Source organism: Ctenopharyngodon idella, chromosome 12, assembly GCF_019924925.1.
Source record: "Ctenopharyngodon idella isolate HZGC_01 chromosome 12, HZGC01, whole genome shotgun sequence".
NCBI lineage: Eukaryota > Metazoa > Chordata > Actinopteri > Cypriniformes > Xenocyprididae > Ctenopharyngodon > Ctenopharyngodon idella.
In genome coordinates, this window is record NC_067231.1 from 27,485,242 (window position 1) to 27,506,208 (window position 20,967).

The 20,967-nt window shown below is 36.2% G+C and overlaps 1 protein-coding gene across 4 annotated transcripts; it reads right to left on the reverse strand.

Moving 5' to 3' along the window:
* Positions 1–1,414: 1,414 nt before the first annotated feature.
* Positions 1,415–19,048, reverse strand: kif5bb (kinesin family member 5B, b). 4 transcript variants are annotated; one of them, XM_051914771.1, is made up of 26 exons: positions 18,791–19,048; positions 15,005–15,092; positions 14,751–14,824; positions 14,422–14,526; positions 13,736–13,784; positions 13,044–13,099; positions 12,866–12,953; positions 12,516–12,640; positions 11,633–11,737; positions 11,403–11,548; positions 11,164–11,312; positions 10,891–11,081; positions 9,973–10,041; positions 9,419–9,625; positions 8,196–8,339; positions 7,844–8,032; positions 7,231–7,348; positions 7,000–7,064; positions 6,736–6,845; positions 6,546–6,647; positions 6,410–6,470; positions 6,252–6,323; positions 5,583–5,687; positions 5,272–5,488; positions 4,495–4,630; positions 1,415–4,347 (listed from the first exon to the last, which is right to left on the reverse strand). In XM_051914771.1, exons 1-25 carry the CDS (start codon positions 18,914–18,916, stop codon positions 4,500–4,502), a joined length of 2,892 nt encoding a protein of 963 aa, XP_051770731.1. In that variant the 5' UTR covers positions 18,917–19,048; the 3' UTR covers positions 1,415–4,347; positions 4,495–4,499. The 4 variants fall into 4 exon arrangements, with proteins under 4 accessions (XP_051770731.1, XP_051770732.1, XP_051770734.1 ...); XM_051914772.1 differs by having other exon boundaries at positions 7,844–8,029; positions 18,791–19,046; XM_051914774.1 differs by having other exon boundaries at positions 7,009–7,064; positions 18,791–19,046.
* Positions 19,049–20,967: the final 1,919 nt, after the last annotated feature.

The window sequence follows — 20,967 nt, forward strand, 5'->3', positions numbered from 1 at the left end:
AAAATTGGATATATTTAGAGTAGTCAATGTGCAGCTTGTATAGCAGTATAGATTTACTGTCCTCTAAAAATAACTCAACATACAGCCATTATTGTCTAAATAACTGGCAACAAAAGTGAGTACACCCTAAGTGAACATGTCAAAACTGTGTCCAAAGTGTCAATATTTTGTGTGAGCACCATTGTTATTTAGCACTGCCTTAATCCTCCTGGGTATGGAATTCACCAGAGCAATCATGCAGCCCCAGACCATGATGCCACCACCATGCTTGACTGAAGGCAAGACACAATTTTCTTGGTACTCCTCACCAGGGCGTCGCCACACATGCTGGACACCATCTGAGCCAAACAAGTTTATCTTAGTCTCATCAGACTACAGGACATGGTTCCAGTAATTCATGCTGGACAGGTTGCCTTCAGCAAACTGTTTGCGGGCTTTCTTGTGAGCCAGCTTCAGATGAGGCTTCCTTCTGGGACGACGGCCATGCAAACCGACTTGTTGCAGTGTGCGGCATATGGTCTGAGCACTGACAAGCTGACCTTCCACTTCTGCAACCTCTAAAGCAATGCTGGCAGTACTCATACGTCTGTTTTTTGAAGCCAGCTTCTGCACCTGACGCACAGCACGAGGACTCAACTTCTTTGGCCTGTTTCGAGTGGAACCCATCTTGGAAAACCTTTGTATGACCCTGGACACTGTACTGTAACTCAGTTTCATGGTGTTACTGATCTTCTTATAGCCTAGGCCATCTTTGTGGAGAGCAACAATTCTAATTCTCAAATCCTCAGTTTTTTGCCACGAGGTGCCATGTTGAACATCCAGTGATCAATTTTAACTGCTCTAATACAAGATCCACACATTTGTATGGTCATCAAGCAGACAAAAACATGAACATGATGAATAGGACATGTGGCTTTGCAACATAAACAACATACAACTGTCATCACTTAGGGTGTACTCACTTTTGTTGCCAGATATTTTGACAATAATGGCTGTATGTTAAGTTATTTTCAGGGGACAGTAAATCTATACCGCTATACAAGCAGCACATTGACTACTCTAAAATATATTTTCTATAGCATTGTCCCTTGAGAAGATATACTAAAATGGTTGCTGAAATGTGAGGGGTGTACTCACTTTTGCTTCTTATATTATTAAATAAGGTTGATGAATCAATAATAATTTCAAAAAAATGCAATAATTTTTCAATGTTCCCACTATTTTCATTATTTTTCTATAATGAAATCAAAGGACAAATGGTTAAATATGGTTCTATATGTCTCAGAATCCACGTATAACCATTATAAATCACTAAATGCAAGGACATTCCAGGAAGATAAATTCCAAAAATTTTACTGTAGCAATAATAAATACAGCTAAGCAACTCTCTCAAGAATAAAAACAAACACTCAGGTGTATTTTACCCTATTCTTTATTTGCGTTTCATGTCAAGGGGTGAAAACCTGCCTACAGTAAGCAACTGAAGGAAATATACACAGCAATTCAGTCTACACACTCTGAAGAACCAACTGTACACACAATCTCATCACCATTACATCTTTCCATTAGAGCCATTTAGATGGAGTGTTTTCCCCAGTAACTGTTAAAAATGCAGAGTCAATGCAAAATAAAATACGAAAAAACAACAACATTGAGTCTTCAAAACACATGACCTCCTGCAGAAGCTCCTCAATAACAATAATTATAAAATTCAGTGAGAAATTCGATGTTTGAGATGCAAATTTTCAGTTTTCAACAAGTGCGTTTTTCAATTGAGATGGTAACATTTTAAAGTGCTTTTATAAGTTTAAATTCGTTGAACAAGACAACCGTTAGACAAATGATCAAACAATGAAATAAAATCAGAGGACTGTTGAGTGCGGTATTCATTTCCTCTCCCATCGCTTTTCTTCAGTACTGCGAAACTTGCACTACACCAGATTCATATTGCACACAAAAGGTCTTAAAACGTCATCTTCAATATTCCCCCTGCTACTACAGTACTACAGTAACATACACAGGACACCTAGTAAGATCTGGATCCAATTTATATGGAAAAACAGGAAAATGGAAACCAAGTATACTGGAATCTACATACACTCCTCATAAGAAAAAAAAAAACGACATTAGTAGACTTAAAAAAGATCAACAAAAGAAAATGAACAGCAAAATCTCTAATCTACAATAAAACATAAAATAAATAAAACAATATTATCTAGTTGCAAGTGCAACAAATTGAAAACATGACCTAAAATGATTAAATAAACCCCGCCCACCATTAAATAGGCCCCACCCATTAACACTACTCAATGAAAGGCAGTAACGTTGTGCTGAATGAAAAGCATTGGAACCGTACAAACTGTGGAAAGCCAATCAGCAGGTCTAATTAAGCAAATGCAAAATCACAAGGCAACCAAAACCACAGCAGACAATAATGCAAGATCATATTTTGGTTGTATGAGCCAGAACTAAATGCTGTGTGGGTTCCCCTGGGTTGCTTGCAATGCTCAAATCACGGAAGATTCGATCATTTCTAAAATGCATAACTTCAAAATGTGGACCCTATAATGGACTAAACCGCACCAAAAACAACGAAAATCAAATAAAAGGGTAAAAACAGGAGTGTAGGTAAATTGTGATTCCAATGGCTGTTTGACCACTGCACAAACCTCACTCCCCAAAAACAACAAAATGACACTATACAAACGGTTTTAGGCATAAAACAAACTAGACAATGACATTACTGTATTGCTTTTAGAGGGAGTTTCTTAAGGGACAGATCACCAAAAAAATCAAAAAAAAACTTTTGCCATCATTTACACACTTTCATGTCATCCCAAATGAATGTGATGTATTTAATTCTGAATTTCCTTTTTCTGTGAAAGACATTTTTCTTTTCTATAAAACGAAAACAGTGAAAAGGAGCTACAAAAACACCATTAAAACCACTGAAAATATGGTGCATAAAGAGATTTTGTGGCAGGTTTGATGTCAATGACGCCAAATGCCATTATGTCTTGTAAACAAATGGCACAAAATGAGATTTTAGAGCTTCAGAGAGAAACATCTGAAGTGAATAATGACATTAATTTCAGTTTGTTTAGAACTGTATGACACCAGAGTCATATAAACTACTTTAATGGTGTCCTTTTTGGAGCTTGAAATTGTCTATCCCCATTCATTTTCTCAAAAAGTAACGTAAACATTGATATCCTTTAGTGTTGCATGAATGAAAAATGTCTAACAGGTTTGGAATAACATGAGGGTGAATAAATGACAATATATATTTTTTTATTGTTGGGTCAACTGTCTCTCAAATTAAATGCAATGTTCCATGCCTCAAAAACAATGTAATTACAATCCTGTCCGGGAATATTTTAGGCAAAACTAAGAGGACGTGATTTTTAATGATTTGTAGTGACTAATCTACGGAGCAACATTGATACGGCAAACTCTACCTCTTTAAATAGTGAGAACTAAAGTTAAATATTGAAATGTCAAAATGACCAAGTGACATTAGTATTATTGTTTTTTTTAAACCTAGCTACGGCTGTGACATACACACAGGTCTTTATGCTGTAACAATGATTACTCGTTATGTGTTCATACAGTGCTTTAAATATACCTGTAGCTCAGGTGCATCTACATTAAGCAGCCTTTTCATTCTCATTTCATGGAACTGCATCTTGTCTGTGCACTTTCCGACGACCCTTTTATCATAATTTAAATCATTTCTTCTGAGAATGTCCATCATCACAAAAACTAATTCAATGGTTCATATATATATATATATATATATATACACAGTCCAATTGTAGTGTTTAACTTATTTAGGTGAAATGTTCAATAGAAACTACTCAAAGCAAGAGAGAACAAGCTAACTCTCTAAACAAACCCAAAATGTGAACGTATATAAATAAGGCTAAAATAACACAGCTAGTAGTTTTTTTTTTTTTTCCTTTTTACCATTTTTCATTCTTTTCTGTCTTTTTTTGTAATACATTCAACTTGGCACAGTGAGGGACGTGGAGAGCAGGATGTGAGCAGAAACCGACTGTGCAAGAGTGAAGAGATACACGCTAGTTACACACGTGTCCACTGGTGCAAAAAGCCTGTCTTTTTTTTTCCTTTATATTTTTAAAGGGAAGATATAAGAGATAAGAACGGAGGAACAACTGTACAGCCCAGACGGGGATAGTATTTCATGTTTCATACACATATATATACTTATATTCATTTTCATATGTATAGTATTGAACCCTCCCGTGCTGTGGAATGCCTGTTTAGCTTTTTGGGGTGATATCAGCTTCAGCTGGGGCTACTGGGGTTATGTTCAGCATTCAACAGCTGGAAACAGTGAGAAAGAAAGAGACAGAGGGTAAAAAAAAAAAAAAAATGAGCAAGACACTGAAAATAAAGAATTAAACGATATTCGCAACCCATTTTACCTCCATAATGTGACATATTTGCGAGTGATATGCAGCATCTACTCACTTATTTTACTGTTTGACTCCGCCTCCACCACGGATGCCCACTGATTGGTTGTTCTGGAAGAGCCCCGCCCCTGAGCGGTTGACATTGGGGTGGGTGGGAGAGGCGACAGGGGGCTGACCTGGTCTGATTGGTTTGGCTGTGAAAGGAGAAAATATGAGTTAGTTAGACCCAAAAACAAGTTTTAATAGTCTACTAAACTGGTCAACTAAATCTATCAATCAAAAACCCCACATAAAAGGCTAGAATATGCTATATGATGTTTGCACATATGCTAGTTGCGGAAAGTTGGTTTCTGGTTCACGTAGTGTATGATTTTTTTTAGCTACAGACTCTGATTACATCCAGTCAGAGGATATCAAACATTTTTTGGGATGATTTTAGAACACATTTTCATTTGTCATGCATCTCCTTGAAACAAGGCACATGTTTCCGTGTGAATTTGTTGTTTTTGGAATGACTGAGGATCAGACTTTTTGCATATGATGCGTAGTTTTTTAAAATCTGTTCCAGTTTTAAAAGTCGTGTGTATTCCAGCCTTAAGACAACAACTTGAAAAGCTTCAAAACTGGCCATTGTGAAATCATGAAATAAACCATGATTAATCATTTTAATCTATTAGCATCCCTAAAAAAAGCTTCATATTAGCAATCAAAAAACTTTCACCATTTCCTCTGTGGTAGAATGATATTCTCAACCCTATCCAAGTCCCCTGCAACTTTCAAGCATGCTGAAAGACATATCACTTAGCTTAGTGTGTGTTTGTGTGTGTGAACTAACCGATCTGTGCAGAGTGTCCTCTGCGGGCCATGTTCTTGGCTCTGACAGCCTCTTTGATGCGGTCCACCTCCTGCTGGTAGCGTTTGCGGTCACGTGCTGCGTTCTCTTTGGCCTCTTTGAGCGCAGACTCCAGAGCCTTCACGCGCTCCGCCGTCGCCCGCAGGCGCTTCTCTAGCTTGGGCAGCTCACAGCGCAGGTCAGCATTATCACGTACCAACTACACAGAGAAAAGAAAGAGACAGTGAGTGTGTGCGTGCGTGTGTGTGTGTGTGTTGTGAAAGAATGCACATGGTATCTGAAAGTGTTTTTACCTGCTTGTGCACTTTAGTGAGTTGTTCAAGGTTGTTCTCAAGGAATGAGATCTTCTGTTTTTGCGCCGCGCTGCCGCCAGTGTCATCTGAGTCCATCTCAGCGCTCTGAAAAATGTTAATGCATAATTTAGGCCTGTCTGAAAGTGGCTGATAAAGTCATAACTGGAGTTTTACTATAATAAATATTAAAAATATTAAAAATAAAATTAATGAAGTAAAATATTTTTTTAAAGATTAAAATATATATATATATATATATATAAAAAAAAAGTAAAATAAAAGGAGCCAAAAAAAAAAAAAAAAAAAAAAAAAGTAAAAATAGTCAAATAAAATATAAAATATATAAAATTAAAATGTAAAAAATAAAAATTTTAATAATTATAAAAAATAAAATAAATATAAAAATAAAATAAAATAAATTTAAAAAATAAAATAAATTAACTATAAAATAAAAAAATTACAATAAAGAAGGAACACACTCTTCAATATGTCCTGCTCAAACTCCCTGATTACATAAGAAATTAGTTGACAAAAAGTCTTTAAGAAAATGACAAATACATTTAGGAACCTATAAAACATTTAGCTTTTAATATCACAATGAAACTATTTTCATTATCTGGAGTTACTTTTTAACGCTAAACTACAATTTCACGCTCAAAATGGTTGTACCTTCTTCACCCGTGTGGCCAGATCCTGAACAAAGAGCTTCCTCAGATTATGAAGAGTCTGCAGTTCTTTGGCCTGAGGAGAAGTGAGCGATCAGACCATGCATACATACAAACAAAGAAGAAAGAATCATCTCTCAAGCACAGTACAAAATGACCTACCACTGTCTCCTCCAGGCCTTTGAGATCTTGTCTGGCCTGTTCCCTTCTGTCCTGCATCACCCTATAAACATAATTCATCATGAACAACTTTTCCCACACACTACTCAAATCTCTTCATGTTTGGTGTGTGTCATACGTGAGTTCGTGCAGTTTGCGGCTCTTCTCCTGGTCAGTGGATCTGAGTTTCTCGTGCTCCACCTTCAAGCGCTCCTGTTCCAACATGATCTTCTGGTTCTGACTGCAGACAAAAAACAAAGCGAGAAAAATTAACCTGAGCACATGATGCCCTGATTCAGTGCCTGAAGATGAGCATGTATGTGTCTTACTCCTGCAGTTCAGTGATGAGTTTCTCCTTGGTCTCCAGCTCATCTCTAAGGCTGCTTAGCTGTTTCTGATGAGCTTCTCTGTGGTTCTGGATCTGCTGCTCAACTGCAGTCTGTCCAATAATATACAGAGAAAAATTATAAATTATATCTCTTTTAAAATAAAAGGAAATGACAAGCCTCCTTCTGAATTGATGCAATCTAAACTGCAGAACATATAAACAGTACATTTACAGTTTAATGGGTAACTAACAAACATTACCTTACCATGCTTACCTTCACTTCATTAGCACTTTGCATCTCATTCTCCTTCTCCATTGCATGAACTTTCTCTGTACAAGGGAAAATAAACTTCATCACAAAAACAAGCCTTTCATAGCCAATGCAATCTCACCACAAGAGGGCAGTAAAAGTAAATGGATCTGGGCCAAACAAAGATTTTACAGCCATTCAAATGCTTTTATGAGAGTAAAGAGAAGATGGTGTGTCTATTTGTACCCTGGGCGCTGAGTTTGACCAGTTCCTCATTGAGAGAGTCAACGTTCTCCTCTAACTGTCTCTTCTTCTGTTCGATGTTTTGCAGATACTCTGTCAGAGACTTGATCTTTGCCTCATACTGTAGATAAACACAAATAAATCTCAGTTCTTATTTGTGACATACACACAGGTCTTTATGCTGTAACAATGATTACTCGTTATGCGTTCATACAGTGCTTTAAATATACCTGTAGCTCAGGTTCATCTACATTAAGCAGCCTTTTCATTCTCATTTCATGGAACTGCATCTTGTCTGTCCACTTTCAGACAAGATGCAGTTCACAAATCACAAATAAGTTCTTTTGAAACGGCATGCTATTATTGTAATGGAGAGCATGTGGCATTTCCATTTAGCTATAGTCAGTCATGCATTAATTATCTGATCAAACATAAGACTGGTTTTACTAGAAGAGCAGCTTATAAACACTCTTAATTTCTTTTACATACAGTAGTAAAATCTCAAACAAGTTTAAAATGCTACAAGGGTAAGTAAATAATGACATTTTCATTTTTGGAAGAACTATTCCAATAAGAGGGAAGATTTGTTGCTTTATCTTTTCCTTCTTCTGATTACCTGAGAGATACGGAGCTGACAGGCTGCAAGCTCTTTCTCATTTTCATCCATCTTCTTGTTGCTCTCGGCCTGAGCGCTCTCCAGCTGTTTGCTGCGCTTAACCAGAGTCTTCACTTCAGACTTCATCTTACTGATGTACAGACGAGCCACTGTGAACTCTTCATCAATGAGACCTCCACCCTCATGCTGCTGAGAGAAAGACACAGACAGAGAAAAAAAAAAAAAAAAAAATGGAGATAAAGAAAGAAAAAGAATTGAGGTTAGAGAGGAGGGTGAGCAGTTGAAACAGTGCAAAGGAAATTAAACTGTAAAAGAAAAGTTAATGCAACATCATGGTTCTTTGCCTTGTTACCTTAATGTCATTGCTGCCTACGGCGATGCCGATCTCGGCCAGGTCTTTAAGCAGTGATGACATCATCTCAGTGACTCTCTTCTTCTGATGGTTGGTCATTTCCTTCAGTTTCTGCAGCTCAGAGTCAATAGACGCGAGAACACTCTGCAAAAACACAGCTCAGATTAGCCAACTAATACCAAGGCATACTTTAAAATATGATCAGGCACTATTATAGGTAGCTTCCCATTTTAAATATATTATATAGTAACTAGTGCCGTAATCGCGATTAAAAACATTTGAGTTTTTAATATTTTTATATTGTAATAATTTCACAGTTACTTTCCAAACTAATGTAGAAACAACTTAAGCACAGTATATTTTAAAAATTTAGTGGCATCATTTTATGAATGAAGGCCAGTATCACTGATACTAATTACTGGTACTGATGTCTCTGTGAAATTGATTTTTTTTAAACATTAATTATAGACATTCAAAGCTGTCAATTTCAACATTTATAAGGCTTTAAAAAATATTTTTTAATTTAAGTGAGCTTAAAACAATCTTCACACAAACACATAGTAAATGTCTTTACATGTGGCCTTCCTACTTGTCTAACAGGTAATATACAGAAATTGAATAAAGTTATCAAACACTTTACAGTCTTCACTGCATAAATTATAAATGAAAAATAGAATAATCCTTATTAAAGCTACAATTTTCTCTGTTACCTTTGTTTTATTGATTAACATTAATGACAGACATCACAGAAACTGGTCTATTAGGCTGATGTGACTTCAAGACCTGACTCTGCCGAACATGACGCGCGTCTCATTTTCTCACAACTCTAAGTTCAATTAAGACGTTATTTAACTCATTTAGGACTGCACTTATGAGGATACTCAACAAAATGGACATTTTGGCATAATTATGTGTGTTACTGTTTGTTAAAGCACGAAAGAGAACTTCATACTGGCGCGCATCTTTCTGTGCACACGACATTCACAGAGAGTGCGTTCTCGTTTTTCTTGTGGTGCTTGAATGGTTTAAAAGCATTTGCGTGAATAAGAGCGTTATCATATAATGTAAAGCTAGCCAAATTATGACAGATGCTGCATTAATTGCGTTAAGTATTTATAACGTGTTAAACTGAAAATATTAATCGCATGCGTTAGCGCATTAATTTTGACAACATTAATAGTGATATATATATTATAGAGTAAAGAATGAGTGTTTCTCCTCACAGATTTCTGGTTGAGCTCTTCACTCAGGGTTTCAAACTCCTTGGTCTTGTCCTCCACCTCCTGACTCTTCTGATCATAGTTGACTGCGAGCTCCTCCAGAGCCTGCAGCACCTCCTTCACCTCCTCTTTAGACGCCTCGTTCTCCATCTGCAGACGAGTGAGCTCCGCCTGCAGGTTGTCATGGTCCCTCCGCGTTGAGGCCAGCAGCTACAATATAAATGAAGATTTATTTATTTTTTTTGTATTTGACATTACTGTCATCAAGCATGTTGTTCAACTTTAGGGTCATTAGGGTCAAATTCTCGTAATGGGACATAACACAGTCCAGAATCAAACCAGCTTCATCGTGCTCAGCACCAGAACTAAACATGTAAGGAGCATGTGAACTAACCACTAGGCCGGAATGTTATTTATCATGTAGAGATCTTAATGCCTTTAATATAAAGTTCTTTGCAAAAAGCAAATCCTAACTCTCAAGTTTCTAAATGATTCACAGTCAACTGTTCTTTTTAATGGGAAATAATGCAAGTCTGATGTCCATGTTCAGCTCTCACCTCTTCCTGATCCAGCATCTGCTGCTTGAGTTTCTCAGCCAGCTGAGACTGCTGATTTATCTCATCATCCTACAGGTAGACAGCACAGAGAGAGAGAGAGAGAGATAGAATTAATCTAACGAATGTGTCTATGAAGAAAATCTTGATGATTTCATAGCAGAATTGTTATTTATGAATAATTACATTATTATGAACAGACTGTTTTTTTTTTGTTTGTTTGTTGTTGTTTTTTTACATTAATATGAATAAATAACACAAGGAGCATCAGGCCTAAAATACAAATTACACACTGACAACAAGTCAGCTGAAAATTATGTACTTATGTATGACATTGATGTTAAGCTTATGGTGTATCATTAAAATAATATTGGATTTTTTTTCATGATCGTGCTGATGTTTGTACTGTAATATGACTGCAAAAATAATCTAGAAAGAATGATCCTGTTGACAAATTAATAGTCAAAATTAATGACAGACAAATTTATCTATGGCAAATACCAATGTCTAGAGAGCAGGGTGACTGATAGTTAATAATATTCACTTAAACAACTGTTTAGGTCAATAAGAGTCTTTTATGCTCATCAAGTTTGCATTTATTTGATCAAAAATACAATAAAACAGTAATATAAATAGTAAAATGTTAAATATTCACATTTAAAATAACTTATATATATTATATATATATGTGAGGATTCTTTGATCAAAATAATATTCATAGCATTTATTTGTAATAGAAAGTTTTTATATTATAAATGCCATTTACTGTCACCTTTGATCAATTTAATGCATATGTGCTAAATAAAAGTATTACTTTCTTACTGACCCCAAACTTTTGAACGGTAATGTATACTTTAGCTAGGTCGATACTAGTCCGAAGGCTTCATTCATTCATTATTTAAGCTTAGTAATTTGTCTCACCTTGTCATCCAGCTGTTTGTAGAGTTTGGCTAATTCAGCCTCACACTTCTCACGCTCAGCGTCAGTGAATTTGAGGGCGGGTATGCTGGGAGATGAGGTGAGTTTATCATTATTCACCACATTATCCAGGGCCAGAACTTCTGCGTTTGCCTTCTCCTTATCATACTGCTCTTCAATGGGGACGCTCTCACCTAAAAACATACAAAATTCAATGCAGTTATGTGTAATTCTCCCTAAATACAGCTGAATGAGTATAAAGTGTGTGTTCAGTACCGTTCCTCCAGCGGTTGAGCTCGTTCTCCAACCAGGTGATGGTGTTCTTCAGAGTCTTGTTCTTCTCTTTCTCCCTTTCATACTTCTTCTTCCACTGCTCTGCTGTCAGCTCAACATTCACACACACTGTGTTCTTAATGGTCTTTGCTCTGAGAGTGAGAACCGTAAGATGACTTGACGCTCAACACTAAAGTTTCATTAAAACTCTCATTAAACTCAATGTGTGTGTGTCCACTCACCTCTGTCCGAACATGAGCGTAGTTTTAGTCTCAGCCTCATTGAAGGAGGATGGAGAGCAACAGATCACTATAGTGGTCCTGCAGTTCCCACCCAGAGAATCCTGCAAGATCCTCGTCATCTTACTGTCTCTGTAGGGAACGTACGTCTGACAGGGGAACGAAATATTCATTCATTACCCTTCCGACAGGTAATCGTATATAATTGTAAAACTCAGATGCATCAGACCCACCGATCCTTCAGCCAGAGCGGAGATGACGTTGCCCAGAGCGGAAAGAGATTTGTTAATGTTTTTGGCTTCATCCAACACAGCACCTTCTGCTCCGGTTTTACTGACCTGCAGTCAAAAAAAAAAAAAAAAAAAATCAGAGACAGTGCTGCCACAAATGAAACCAATATTAAAAGAGGACCTATTATGCCCTTTTACAAAGTTTTGATTTTGTTTTTGGGGTCTACTAGAATAGGTTTTCATGCTTGAATGTTCAAAAAAAACATTATTTTTCAGACATTTTACATTGTTGCAGCACCTCTCTTTCAAGTCTGTCAGTAAGGCTTTGTTTACTTCCTGTATCTATAAACCCCCCTTTTTACGAAAAGCACAACTTGTGCTTTGATTGATCAGCTGGACCAGTGTGTTGTGATTGGTCAACTGCTTCAAACGCGTTTCAGAAATGTCCCAGCCCTTACCATAACTGCCGAGTTTCAACACACTACTAACGCAACTCAATCATTTTGCATATACCTTGAGAGGGAATTATTTAAATGAGGAATATTGTGATGTGTTCGCTCCCGGAAGAAAACTCAAGACTAAAATGGAGACGTTTCAGGGAGCTCAGAAACAGTGTTACTGATATAGAAAATAACTTCCTCTGGAACGGACTTAGCTCTTTGTAACTTTGCAGATGTTTTTCACGCTCAAACAGCAACATCACACTATAAAATGTTGAAAATTTAAAAACAGCATAACAGGTCTTCTTTAATAAGGAACTACTCAAATCACATTTAGTATTACGGGGTTAAAACAATGTCCTGAGGCTAAAACCAGGTAAAAACAACTGTGTTACATATGTCTGAGAAATGTAGAGGAAGTGAAAAGAGAGAAGTAGAAAGATTACCTTCTCACTTCCTGCTAAATCCACCAGGAAGAGTTTCCCACTCAGTTTCTGCTCCGTCTGTGTGTTCTCTTGCTTGACGTTTATCAGGAAGATACTGTGACTCCTGGAGCTGTGCTCGTTCATGTCTGACACACACATACACCACAGAGAAAACATGAGTGTCCATTTTGACTCAACTTTGACTACATGCACACAACAGGAAAATCTTTTTGTATAAACATTTCTAAAGCAGTCAAATAAGGAAGAACGTCCTGAAACTACTCTCACTAATATAACTCAACAGGTGTGGAAAAGTTCAGCCTGCTAAAATAAGACTATGCACTGTGTCTGACTGATTTGCATGGGCTTACTTGTGACAGCCACATGTCTGTTGGATTTGCCTTCATCAATAGTGTCCATAACTTCCTCCGGGCTACACACAAACCGTTCAGTACAACCCTGCAGACGGAGAAAGAGATAGACAAGGAAAACATTTGAACCACTCCTACACTAATACATCCAGAGAGAATTACTAAAACAAAGCCTCACCTTTACATAAGGAACTCTGTTCTTGTCTTCATGTACAGACAGGTTGGTCTTAGATACTGAAAGAGAGACAGAATTTCTGATTTTAAATTAGCCTATTTCTGATACTTTCTCAAGAAAATTTATTTCAAGCGCATAGCACTGAAACCCTATTGTAATTGTTAAAGTTTCCAAGGATCAGCATTCTCCCCTGAAAGTGATTGGGCAGACCAAACCATAAGTCGTAGAGACTTTTTTCACATGTGTGAAGGATTTTTCGCCCACCACATTCATACCACATGGTAGAGCTTCTCATTCTGAGCAACTTTGCTTCTAGGACCGCCGCTGTCCACCAAATCGTTCGTTAAATATTAGAGATTACTTAAAAAAACTACTTTGGCGAACTAGTCCGAGGTTTTTGGCTCAACCTTGATAACTGTTAAAAAGCTTTAAAAACTATATTTTCTATGGTAAATTGCCTGTATTTGCTCTAAATGGTCTTTTCCATCTATGTTCAAGATAGTTACAGGCTTACTAATTAAAACATAATACCTTTTTAAAGGACTTAAAGAGCCTGAACCCTGATAATTGCTGCTCGCAGCTATATTTATTATTATAATCTGACAGAAGACTCTAATATACAATCTCTAATACATAAAACAATGCAAAATATTATGGAATTTTTTATAGTTGATTTCATATTTAGTCATACGTACCATCCAGCAAGTCCCTGATCTTGTCCAGGTAAATCTCAAAATAGGAGACCTGCCAATGCAAACGATCTCTGTGAGTTTTACAGTTTAATTACCAGCAGTCATAAAATTAATACACTACTGTTCAAAAGTTTGGGGACAGAAAAATTTTATAATGTTTTTTAAAAGTAACTTATGCATCAGAAATCCAGTAAAACAAAATTGTGTGAAATATTACAATTTAAAATAGTTTTAAATGATGTTTGATTTTTTTAATACATTTAAAAAGTAATTTATTCCTTTGATGGCAAAGTTGTATTTTCAGCATCATTACTCCAGTCTTCAGTGTCACATGATCCTTCAGAAATCATTCTAATATGCTGACTTGCTGCTCAAGAAACATTTCTGATTACTATCAATGTTAAAAACAGTTGCGCTGCTTAATTTTTTTATATAAACTCTAATACATTTTTTTCAGGATTCTTTGAATAATAGAAAGTTCAAAAGAACAGCCATTTTAGAAATCTTTGGTAACATTATAAATCCCTTTTATAGAGATTGCACAGACAAAAAGTAACGACAAGGCCATTAAAAATCAGGAGATGAGTACAAAGAAGTTCCCATGCCTAATTCATGTGGCTTTTCTAGGTCTGAAAATGTCAATGGGAACCGTTTGAATAACTAGCTCTGATTTGTCATGCATGTCAAACCTTGATATGGAATTCCAGGTTTTCATCCATGGAGTAAATGTAGTTGAATATATCCTGGACGATCCTTGGAATGATGCCCATGCCATCAGAATCATGCAGGTTCCCCTAAACAATCGTACAAACACATATTGAATCGCCATGATGATGTGTGATGATTTAAGGTACAGTAAATGCACTGATAGTCCGGATTAGCAAAAACCATGAGCAGAATTTTAAAGTGTGAAATCAGTAACAAATCCACACTAGGCTTGTTTTAAAGTGCCTAGTATTTGAAAATCATCATGATTCTTTAAGACACTGATTATGTTTATTTCTAGATTAATTTTCACCTCCATGGTGTGTGTTTTTCCAGAGGATGTTTGTCCGTAAGCAAATATTGTACCGTTGTAACCCTCAAGCACATCTGCAAGGCACAAAGACAACAAAATATACCATTTGAATTTGATCTCATGGTCTTAAATACAATATTTAGTGATGCTTAATTAATATACCAAATAATATTAATGGCAACATGAGGGTGACAGAAGTTTCATTTTAAAGTTGTGATCAGGTAGCCATGACTCCCAGTTGACTCATTCCTCACCTTTAACAATCTTCTGAGCACAAGCGTTGTAAACCTGCTCCTGAGTAGTGTTAGACTGAAACACGCGATCAAACATATACGGCTTTCCCTGGAGAGAAAGAAAGACAGAGAATGAATGATGGGTTACTATGCATGTATGTGTTTCTCTTTATATACAACTCTGAATCAGCAGACTACTGTCATAAGACTCAAAGATGATCCTTCAGAGAGACATTTTACACCTAAGAGAATAAACAGACTAAAGTACCTCATTACTACAGGCTAAAGTACAAAACATCCTTCCCTACTGTTACGAATGGCTCTAACCTTTAACACAAACAGCAGGGTTCCCGCAATAAATCTGGTGTCTTATATACTGCAAGAAAAAAAGACCTCTAGGGAAAGCAAAAACAAACACAGAAGCGAACAAGCTGTAGCTTGAGTCACATGCAAATGACTCTTATGAGCTGATTCTTTGAATGAATGAATCATTCAACACTTATTGGTTTAAATCAGTGAATTTAAAGGTTACAGAAGCAAGTTCTGCAATGAATCTGCTCATTAGCAGGCACACTGATTGCTTGAAATGTGTTGACGTGACCCATCCACACCAGACCGAGTTCTTATCATGCATCCAAATGCCAAATTTCCTCACCATGCCACTCTAAACACAGGAGTAGATTAACCAGGTGAGGAAACAGCTGTGAATGTAACACAGCTAAGCAGATTAGTCTAGCCAACCTCTAACTAACACAATAATACACTCACACCTCAACAACCATACCACAAGCCTACATTTAAAATTCATTTTAACTAGAGGTTGACCAATATTAGTCTTCAATCGTCAGTGCTAATATTAGATATAATCTTAGAACTATAAATGTATATCTCTACACATCCCTAATCACAGCAAATGAAATATACACAAATTGATGAACAGTATATTACACAATCTCTAAAAAATATTTGAAAACAGAATGTGTATTATGTACTGACAATGCTTTATTATCATTTATTTATCATATATTTATAATATTATTACTTAGCCTAAGTCACTTTTGTTAATCAGAAGGCACATTTATTGGCTGATGCCAGCAATCTTAACATGGCCAAATATCAGACAATTAATCAGCGTTAGCATAGAATTATTAATATACTATTACAGTATATATTAATATTTTGAATCAGCTTTCGTTTTGATATTTTCAGTTCTCATTTTATATGTGCTTTTGTCATTTTAATATTTCCATTTAGCTTTATATTTATCTAAGTTTTAGTAATTTTATCACTTCTCCTTTCACTTCTACTTCTACTATTAATTGCCAAGGCAACATTTTTTATTTTCATTTAAATTTTTCATCTAATATTTAGAATTTATTTTAGCTTTATTTGAAACATGATTTTTAGTAGTTTTAGTTAACAATAACAACATATTATATCAATAACACCTCTAGCACTTTGGTATAGCGAAATACATTTGTGGCTTTCTTGTCATGTTTTCTTGCATTACCTCATGCATTTTATAAAGCAAAATATAATGCCAAAAATACTAATATTTTACATTTTCACAGTTATTGTCAAACAACATATCTTAAAAAACATTCAGTGAACCAAAAGGCTCAATATTCAAAGACTATTTGAAATGTTAATAATGCACAATATCACAGCTTTGGAATTTCAAACCAATGACTTATTTTAAAATCTTCAGACAATCACAAGACTGCGTGAAGAGTGTTTTTGTATATCTGAATGTCCTGAGGCCTCCTCCATCGCCAGAAATGGAACAGCACTGTTTACAGCTCTCAGTATTCCCAATGAGGGATTATAATTGTGCTCCCAACGGTCACAGAGATGGGAAGGTTCGTCACATGTTAGTTGCACTGCGTTTGCATAGAGACAAAGAGATAAAAAGGAAGAAACAAGCAAAGAAAAAGAGCTAATTACAGCATATTCCCTTATGAACTAATAGTGAAATGAGACAGATATCAACACAACAAGACATGCATAATCCCAATACTGATCCTTGTACGTGTAGCTGGACAGACAAGTTTGGTTTCCTTCATCACAGCAAGATTTATTGCCCAATTTATGATCTTTCCACCTGCTAAAAGCCATTATACCAACACAAGCATGGTCTATTTCACCAGAGCATGCTTGATGCTGACTTGCTGAAAACAGCTGGAAGACAAAACTCATTTGGCCGCACACGCACAAAAAAAAAAAAATCACTGCACTGGAAACAAAAGGGCGAGTGTGTTGATCAGACAGTACGGTGTCACTGCAGAAATGAAGGCCAAGATGAAAAGAAGTAGCAAGCATCGAAATCTTGGACGTGGTATTGCAATCCAACTCTGTAAGACTGAAAAACTACCAGGGCAAATTGTCCACAGCAAAACCACAAAACTGCCCCACCTAATACCCAGCTGTACATTGCATAGACTGCATGAGGGAAATTTAGGACATTTTCACTCTAATAGACATCTATACTGCATTATGAGTTCAAACAAGTAGTTTAACTATATGTAAAAAAAAAAAAAAAAAAAAACACAGTCATCATCTGCCACTCAAAACAGAATAACTACACGAATCCTAGCATGTAAAGTCTTTTTAATAAAGCAAATAAATTAGTAATGATGTATAGGTTAAAAATAGGAAAATAGACAAGACATCTATCCAGGAACATTTTAATTCATACAGATTTTTTTCTGAATAGGAGAAGACTATTATGCCAAACCAATGATGTCAGCATTTTAATGTAACTTAGGCCTATTTTTTTTTATAGAGTCTCTGAACAGATACAAAACCAAGACAAAACAGATAAAAATGGCTTCAACTTCAGAAATGGAAAATATTATCAGAGAAAAGGTGCATTCAAGTCATGCTTTAACTGAAGTGCATTATTAATAATTAATAATCACATTTTTTGAATAACTTTATACATCTGGCCAACATCAATAATAATAATAATAATAATAAAACTTATTTTAATAAACTAACCTAAAACCTGAGATGTAGGAACATTTGGATTAGGCTATATACATAGCTTAACTAATGTCCAACATCCACAGGCCCACAAATATGATTGGAAGTGGGTTGCATGCTCAAAATATACACATGTATTTGTCTGTCTCTAATAGAAGCACAAAAAATATAGCCGTAATGATGACTTGAAATGGTCTTTGTTTATTTGACGTTATTAAAGTAGGCCAAATCATAACAGATGGACATCAGTGGCTGTTATGATCACATTCACTTCATTTACTCATTTTTTTTAAAACTCATTAACTTTTATTGCAGTATGATATGCGAAATATGTATAGGCCCTGTATTTAGCAAGCTTTTGTTTATTTTCTAAATGAAAACAAACCGATTAACATTAGCCCAGGGGCTAGCGGTTACATATCACTTATCAAAATCCATTTAGAAGTGCACTAAAATCCAAAATTATTAAACTGGCTAAAAAGCTTAGCTTTTTCCTATTTTTAAGCTCAAAATTAAACATTTTGACAATGTGCTGCATTACATCTGAGGACTGTTAGCCACCGAGCTAACGATGATTAAAAACTGTTCAACTTGCGATTATGTTACTTATTTAAAGCCTCACATGTACCATGTCCTACATAGAATAACGATAGAACACGAATTATGATCACATTTATAGGAACAGATACATAGATAGGAATTAAAGATGATATTTTCTGTCAGGATACGTCTGCAGGTGGTTAGCGGATGCTAATAGAAATGGACGGCGGGTGTCACAGCGGAGCAAATGCGGCAATTCATCATGATATTATATTATCAACTCACCCCGATGACCACACTATCCTCTCCTTGAAATTTGGGGATATATTTGTCTCCCCTCATCACCTCCGAACTGTTTAAAGGCCGAAAACGGCACATGACTTTGATGGTGCACTCGGCCGGGTCCGCCATCTTCAGCTGTGAAGAGGAGGAGGAGGATGATGAGCGCTCCTCCCGACCGTCCTCACTTCTTTGTGTTTGATCCGTTTAGGTGGAAGTGGGTATGACAGAATGGGTTTTGGATGGATGGAAAGAGGTTGCTGTCACACCCCCTAACAACATACACAGATACTGAAACAAGAAGAGGAAACCGGAGCTAGCCGAATTAGGAAGTTGTCACAAAGGCTATATCTCAGTAACCAAGAATGCAACAACCTACATTTACACGAAAAAAAATACTTTCATAAAATTCACAAAAATTATTCTAATTTGTGGGGGCTAGTTGTCACGTATCTAAGTGCTAAGTAACCCTAAGAAATATACAAATGCAACGACCTGCTTTTACACACACACAAACACAAAATACTTTTAAATAGGCCTACTTTAAATTTTCAGGATAAAATTCACAAAAATTATTCTAATTTGATGTGTCAAACCACTACTGCAGAAACCTTGCAATAGCGTACCGCATTATGAAACAAATGCACACTTATCAAGATCCTAAATTCTACAGCAGGGTTCCCTCATTTTGTTTTTTTCTTGACACTGTAAAGTGTTTTCACTTTTCCAGTAACCCTCAAAATGCAGACACACACACTGCCTGCTATTCTTTGCCGACGCAGCATTGATTCTGGATGATTCAGGGATCTGTTGGATCCTGATGGATGTATGATGCCAGGGGATGTCAGTGATGCTTTTGCAGAGATGGAGGCCAAAATCGGGCAGATGTGAAATGGTTAAATTTAAATGTCTTGTATCAGCTTGTATTCAATTGCAGGAATTTTGATCAAGCGATGCATATTCATCTGTAGGATGATTTACCAGTATGGTAGCCAAAGTATAAGGGAGTACTGTATACCAACTTTTTTGGCATCACAACCATAACGTCATGCACACAGATGGCATTGCAGGAAATTACTCATCACAAGTGCTGCATGCTCACATATATTTGGGTGTGGCATGACGACACATGTTGCAAATGTTTTCCAATCCCTAAGCCTAGGAGTATGAGTAATAGCGATATTAGTAATACAGCTAATAATTACAGATACAGTATTTTCACTGTGGTTGCTGCTTGTACAGAATTAGTTCTGAGATACATAATACTTTTTTGTGGTTGAAAATGTTCCTCAGTTGCACTACTGTACTGTCACAGACGTCCCGACCAGCTGTTACATCATGATACATTCCATAAGTGCTGAGATTTGGGAGTTATTAGGTTACAAATAGCAGAGGTACATCAATGAATCTATGTGCCATTTGACATGAAATGACATGCAACCAATTTTACTTCTGTAATGTGATATTTAAGTAAAATAGAATATTCAATAAGAAAATAATGATTTTTTTTAAAATGAAATTAATATACTTTTATTTAACAAGGATGCATTAAATTAATAAAAAGTCAGTAACAACATTTATAATGTTATTAAATTTTCTATTTCAAATAAATGCTGTTTTTTTTTTAACTTAGTATTTATCAACGAATTATGACCGTTTTCTCAAAAATATTACCTAGCAAAATTGTTTCAACATTGATAATAATAAGAAATGTTTCTTGAGCACCAAATGAGCATGTGACACCAGGATCATGTGACACTGAAGTATATATTGTATACTTATACTGAAGTATAAGTATACATATGCAGTGGAAATGGCAATAGACCATTTTCCATCAGCTCAGCTAATTTCCTTACACCTGATTTTCTATTAGGGGATCAATAAAATGCATTAATCTCGATGTCCTTTCACTAAACCCTCTGACACGTCTGCTCAATAGACTGTGAGGAATGTGTGTGTGTTTCTGTTATCTCTGGTCGTCAGCGTCACACTGCATGACCCAATCACACGTCTGTTGTCGCTCTTGGCCAACATCAGGACATCACCGCAGGCGACAGGAAGCTGGCAGGACAGGTCTCAACAGCCCTGTTTAAATGGCTAGATGGATGAGAGAGATAGAGGGAGAGACATATAGAAAGAAAGAGAGCTCAGATGGGATTCAGAAAAAACAGGCTTTTCTGGGT